Raw genomic sequence first — 6,332 nt, 5'->3', positions numbered from 1 at the left:
ACGGTAACGTTTCCTTTGTGTATACCTGTACGTGAAGATAGTAGCCCCTTACGATGGATCTATGTTCAGGTGGAGGGAAAGATCCACGGTAAGGTGAAGAAGATTGATGCTTTTGGTGTGGTGGCTGAAGACCCCCAATCTGGAGCTGCCTCTGTGGAAAGTAAGAGGATTGGTCCTGAAGGAGGGACGTTTGTCTCCCAGGCCGACGGCCGCATCACTGTATATTTCCCCGAGGGAGCAGTGGACAAACACACAGACTTCCAGTTTAAGGTATTTCTATGCATTAGCATATATATGAACATATCATTTTCGAATAATCTAGGAAGGTCGTTGTTATATTTTCTAGGTAAAATGAAAAACCTATGTATTACAGAACCAATTTCCGAGCCTTCAGTTCAATACTTTGTGTACACAATACCGTTCATGCAAATAGTCCGAATATCAAAACTATCTATACTAAACAGTCAATTTTATGAATCAGTATGTGTTTGTGTTTCTCGCCTCAGACACAAAACGGTTTTGTTATCCACTCATTCGCCCGCCACAAAACATGCTTACACAATGCCGCTATGAAAAACGTATCATTTTCCCCTTTCTTAAAAGAAATGCTCGCTGTATGATCATACACTTTTTAGGATACCGTTGCACTACCAGCACTACCAGTTTATGACCACATGCGCTTTTTCGAACTAAATTTATTATTCTTGGGGTAAGACTTGGGGTACCATTTTAGCAGGCACCGTGTACAATCGACAACTGAGGGCTCACCTTCGATCTTAACTTTAAGTTTACATATTACGTCTGTTTCTTCTGCCAGCTTCGTAGAGGTGACGTGCATGCACGTGCGTGTGTGTGTGTGTGTGTGTGTGTGTGTGTGTGTGTGTGTGTGTGTGTGTGTGTGTGTGTGGCTGTTTGTTCTAGTCCTGACTGATGCCGATTTATAGTGCTAGCACACGGAGATACCAGTTTAACATGATTATCCCACTCAGACACAGTATGCTGATTCCGAGCCGAGCCGACCAGTCCTTGTGTTAACCACTTAATGCCGAGAGCCAGACAGGGTAACAACAAGTACCATATTTTAAAGTCTATTGGTATGACGCGGCCGGGGATCGATCACGGAGGCGGTCCGGATTTGTGATTCTGGGTATGCAGATGAGAAACAATGAGTGAGTGAGTATGGTTTTACGCCACTTTTAGCAATATTCCAGCAATATCACGGTGGGGAACACCAGAAATGGGCTTCACACATTGTACCCATGTCGGGAATCGAACCCGGGTCTTCGGCGTGACGAGCGAACTAGGAAAAATAGGCCACCCGACCGCCCCAGATGAGAAACAGGATGACCAAATACATATAAGATGTTTCACTATTATACATTATAATTTTACATATCTTACCGTGCTAAAATGAAATTCAGTTCATTTGTAATAGAGGTAAAATAATACTTTTGCTATTAGTGTTGTTATTTTTAGACAAATGTCATCTCATCTTAATCAGACTCTTGTGGGGACAAACAGACCCGGATTCTCAAGCTTATATAGGTACTAGTATATACAACTAATATAGGTTTAACGCCGCGAGGATACGGTTTACAACTGATTTTCGGGATACCGTGGTCAGACTCGCTGACTTGGTTGATGCATGCCATCGTATTCCAATTGCTTAGTTCGATGCTCATGATGTCAGTCACTGGATTGTCTGATTCGATTATTTACAGACCGACGTCATGTAGCTGGAATATTGCTGAGTGCGGCGTTAAACAACAAACAAACACACAAATAAACAAACAAACAAAAGTAAATTAAACGCATTATTCTTGTTTCAGTCCATGGTGGTAGACAAGGAGCGGTATGAAGGGTATCTCAAACTAAATGACAGTTTCACCTGCATCCAGGGGTTCACAAACATCCTTGCTGTAACACCTGAAATGGAACTGAAACGTCCCTCAAAGGTGTGTCTCCCGTTAGACTTGCATACAAAGGGAGACAACTCTGAAGTGGTGTTTGTTCACTGGAAGGAATCAGAGGAAAGTCGAGGGGCAGAGGTGATCTGTAACATCCCGAAGGAAGAACCCAAGAACTCATACAGTGTAGACGTCACATCATTCAGCTCGTACGTATGTATGTCCATGTTGGTATGTCAGCATACGTGTGTCTGAATTCAATGGACATAAATCATTCGTGACCAACTCGTGTTATTCCGAGACAAGCCGAATAGCGACTCGCATGCCCCTCTCATGGCCATTTTTCCGACCAGGTTCCGTCTTAGCGCAAACGGGCATACCTAAAACAATTTTCAACTCGTCGCGTAATGGTTCACACATTTTCCCATATATTATATTTATTTCAGATGCAATTGAAAGCACATCTGGACATGCGGAATTTAACTGTGTCTTGGGTATATTTTTAGATGTAAGACATATGTAAAATCAAAAATTATTTCTGAGGGATTCTTTGACGAAGAATTTGAAATCATTCGGGCATTCTGATTTGTTTGTCGTATTTTCGCACATAACATTCATCGATAGGGGGCCGAGTCTTCTTGCAGGTTACGGAAAGGGGCGAGTGGTGTCGAATGGGACATAAATATGACTACAGTGTTAAACATGAAAGTCGCTCTGATTGTGATTCTATGGTTTTCAGTACCACACCTGGGTTTCACCAAAGTGGTAAACGTCTGAAACCTGCATCAATTTCAGTGGTCTAAAGGATGGAGCGTCTGCCCGGAGAGCGGAAGGTCGGTGGTTCGAACCCCGACCGCGTCATTCTAAATGACGTTAAGAGATGGCGCTCGGCATCAGGGGGGCTTAAACAAGGACTGGTTGGCTCGGAGTCAGTATACTGTGTCAGAGTGGGGTATTAATATTAAACTGCGGCATGGTATCTCAGTGGGCTAGCACTGTATTACCGGCATCAGCCCGGACTAGTACAAGCAGCCACACACACACACATACACGTGCATGCACGTCGCTATATAAGTGCAACAATCTTGGACCCCATTTCACCTCACCTCACCGGACCAGTACAAGCAGCCACACACACGTACTCGCATGTCGCTATTGTGCAATAATCGTTATCGACGTTGAACCAATTTCACCCACTTTGTTCCCATATATTTGTAACAATGTGTATCAAATCCTACCAACAATCCCATTCCAGGTACGCCCCCGTGTGTGTTCCCAAAAAGACATCCCTCGAAGACATCGCCACATCAGTTGAGTTCATCTCTGGAAAGAGAAGCATGTGCAATATTCTCACCCTCATCAGCTATGATACAAAGTACAAGATGCACCGACTGTTGATGGACTGTGTAGACTTCTATAAAGTAAACAGCGTTATAGAGAGGCATCAACAAGATGGTATGAGAGAAATCGAGATGAGTCGATCAAGGGACATTCAACTGAAGAGAAAAACACGAATTAAAGTTTCCCTGGAAGGGAATCTGACATACTTAGATAAAAATCTGAAAGTGAATTCTCTAAAGTATGACTGCTATGCTCGAACAAACAAAATAACCATGCCGGTCCAATCCAATGGACGTTCTATGAGCATTGTGCGGTATTCGTGGGAACGAGAGAATCACCAGGTCTTCTTTTTCTTGGACAAACAAACCTTGGGTTCCTCATCGAGAAGCAAGGCCCAACACAGAAAGTCCAGTCAAAGTAGTTGTGGGAGCAGCACATTAACTTCCAGGAATATTGGTAACAATGGCGCGTCTTCAGAAGAGAATGTCTCCTCCACATCACCATTAGACCTCCATCAACGTGACGTCACTGGCAGTCAGAATCATCGATTAGGTATGTAGTAGATCGAACACTGCTGAGTATAACACTTTGACCACAACATGATTTGAACGATTCCCAGTATCACGAGAATGTGTTTATGCATCACTATCAAACAGTGATGAGACCAGGTGTTCGCGAAAAGGTGAGCGTATCCATCACAAACACATGCAAAGGCAAGTCAATGTTTCGCCTACGTATATGTTATGAGTGAGTGGGTAAGGTGTAACGCCGCTTACAGCAATATTCCAGCAATATATCGCAGCTGCGGACACCAGAAATGGGCTTCCCACTTTGTGCCCATGTGGGAATCGAACCCGGGTCTTCAGCTTGACGAACGAACGATTTAACCACAAAGTGACCCCACCGTCCCATATCCTAAATGTCAAACTTAGGGAATTGCATAGGTCATTATTTTGGTCACTGATGCGTAAAATTAATTAAGAAATGTCCTCCACAGTCAACCATAACACATTTTGAAAACTTAACTGAGGCCTTGAATGCTGTAACCATCATCTCACAACGTTGTGTGAAGCCTATGTCTGGTGTCCTCCCACCCGCCCGCCGCAGTATGGCAGGAATATTGCTGAAAGCCGACTTACTTAAGCTGTGTATTCGTGATATCTTTAGCGCCAAAAATCTCAACGTGTGTGTCTGTGTGTGTTGGTAAGCTATGTGTTACCCACAATGATAAATATATACAACTTCGCAGACTTGATATCAATATGGTAAACGTAATGCCAGAGAATAACCAGTCCCAATTATTTATCCACTGAAATATATTCCATTGGGTTGAAAAGGCAAAATAGCAGTGAAAATGATTTGAATGGATCAACGCATGTACGCGTTTAAAATTTAACCAGTTTTTATAAGTAGTGATGCCTGTTCGTTGACTGTATTGTACTCATGGGCCAGGTGTCATGTCAAGGAACTTCAACATAATTGTCGTTACTATGGAATACTTTAAGGGACATTCTCGCGATCTCGCATTCTCGCGATCTCGACCTTTGGAAACGAGGTAAATATGCCCAAAACACGAGAATGCGAGAACGCGAGATTTGGCCCAAATGTTTTGGGCATATTTACCTCGTTTCCAAAGGTCGAGATCGCGAGAATGTCCCTTACAGTATTCCATACGTTACATATACATATGTCAGACTTGTACGAACTATTGAACATGGTAGGAGTGAGTGAGTTGGGTGTAACGCCGCTTTGAACAGTATTCCTGTTGTATCACGGCGTGTCAGCTTAATGTAGAAGGAAAGCCTTGGTGACGCAGGTCTCAGATGATTATTACTTCGGTGAAAACCACGAGCAAGGGTATGGTGCTGACATCCCTGAAACATTCTAGTAACCGGGGCGAGCCGGGAATCGAACCCATGATCATAGGTTTCTGGTGTGCCCACGGGACGCAACTCTACACAGAGAATTGCGGCGCCTCAGACGACTGGGTCACCCGTACCCCTCCAAATTATTCTATCCTTTAGATACTGTATGAAAAGTGTAATATTGTCGCTACATGCATTTCAGTCAATCCGGTTCTGTCAGACAAGAGTCTCTCGGCGCTCAGCGATTCTCTTCCCCAGGTAGTCTGGAGAAGCATGGGGTTAGAGCTGAACTTCACCAGTGATGAAATATGTTCGATATTTGAGAAGGCCGAGCGACGGAAGTCCGACCCGAGGTTTGAACTCCTCAGGGAGTGGAAGAGCATCAGTCGCGGGACATCTGAGAGCCTCATCAATGACCTTGTGGCTGCACTGGAGGAGATAGGACGCCACGACGTGGCAGAGATGTTGCGACTAGTGGCGGGGGAGCGGCGCGAGATCCGGAGAAATGACTTCAATGGACGTGCTGGTCGGCAAAAAGCAGTGATGCGGCTTCCGACGGTTCGGGATGGACATTTTATTTATCCTGTTTTGAGCTAGTGCCGATCATACCCGGACCACCCATCGTCTTCCTTCCACCCACCCCACCCCACCCCTACCTCACCCAGCCCACCCGACCCCCTCCCAATATTATTTCGCGGTTGTAGCTCTAGTACTTGCCTTGTGCCACTAGACCTTGATAAATAATACCCAGGGAAGTAATAAGGTGTACGTACTCAGTGCTGAGAGTATGTATTAAAACTACTAGATAAAAATACTGCTGAATTCCCAATGGTGATATTTTGAGTGCTTCTGTGACTTATCGCTTGGAGATGTTGAAGTTCATGTTCTAGCTCTGATTGTTCCTGAACGAGTACACTGTCGTACTATTTTTAGCGTCATTGTTTTCTACCCATACGTATTTGGGCATGACGTTTATAAACAAGCACCGGTGTCCTATATATATAGAATCTTACCGTGTGTCTTTTGAGATATATCAACACACACTTCCAACTTCTTCAGTCTGTAAACAGTAATAACCAGTGTATAGTATACTACAACTGACCAGCTTCAGCAGCAGAGTATTTAGTGATGTCATTTGATTTTGATGTCATGGTAACGGGTGACAATGATCTGCAAAGCATTGTGATGAAATTCCATTGTAATGATATCTACTGTGGAT

At 44.0% G+C, this 6,332-nt stretch overlaps 1 protein-coding gene across 1 annotated transcript; it reads left to right on the top strand.

Moving 5' to 3' along the window:
- Nucleotides 1–243: 243 nt before the first annotated feature.
- LOC139477346 (ankyrin-1-like) lies at nt 244–5,710 on the top strand. Its single transcript, XM_071259899.1, has 4 exons — nt 244–270; nt 1,830–2,116; nt 3,163–3,800; nt 5,316–5,710. Exons 2-4 carry the CDS (start codon nt 1,833–1,835, stop codon nt 5,708–5,710), a joined length of 1,317 nt encoding a protein of 438 aa, XP_071116000.1. The 5' UTR covers nt 244–270; nt 1,830–1,832.
- The last annotated feature ends 622 nt before the right edge of the window (nt 5,711–6,332 follow it).

This window comes from Haliotis cracherodii, unplaced genomic scaffold, assembly GCF_022045235.1.
Source record: "Haliotis cracherodii isolate W230 unplaced genomic scaffold, xgHalCrac1.p SCAF_33, whole genome shotgun sequence".
Classification (NCBI taxonomy): Eukaryota; Metazoa; Mollusca; class Gastropoda; order Lepetellida; family Haliotidae; genus Haliotis; species Haliotis cracherodii.
Note: the sequence above shows the minus strand (reverse complement) of the source record. Positions and strands in the feature narration are given on the sequence as shown.

Excerpts from the sequence above, each read along its gene's own strand:
- LOC139477346 (XM_071259899.1), top strand. The coding sequence starts at position 1,833 with ATGGTGGTAGACAAGGAGCGGTATGAAGGGTATCTCAAACTAAATGAC. Across the intron at positions 2,117-3,162 it reads GACGTCACATCATTCAGCTC|GTACGCCCCCGTGTGTGTTC; the intron begins GTACGTATGTAT and ends ATCCCATTCCAG. Across the intron at positions 3,801-5,315 it reads CAGTCAGAATCATCGATTAG|TCAATCCGGTTCTGTCAGAC; the intron begins GTATGTAGTAGA and ends CATGCATTTCAG.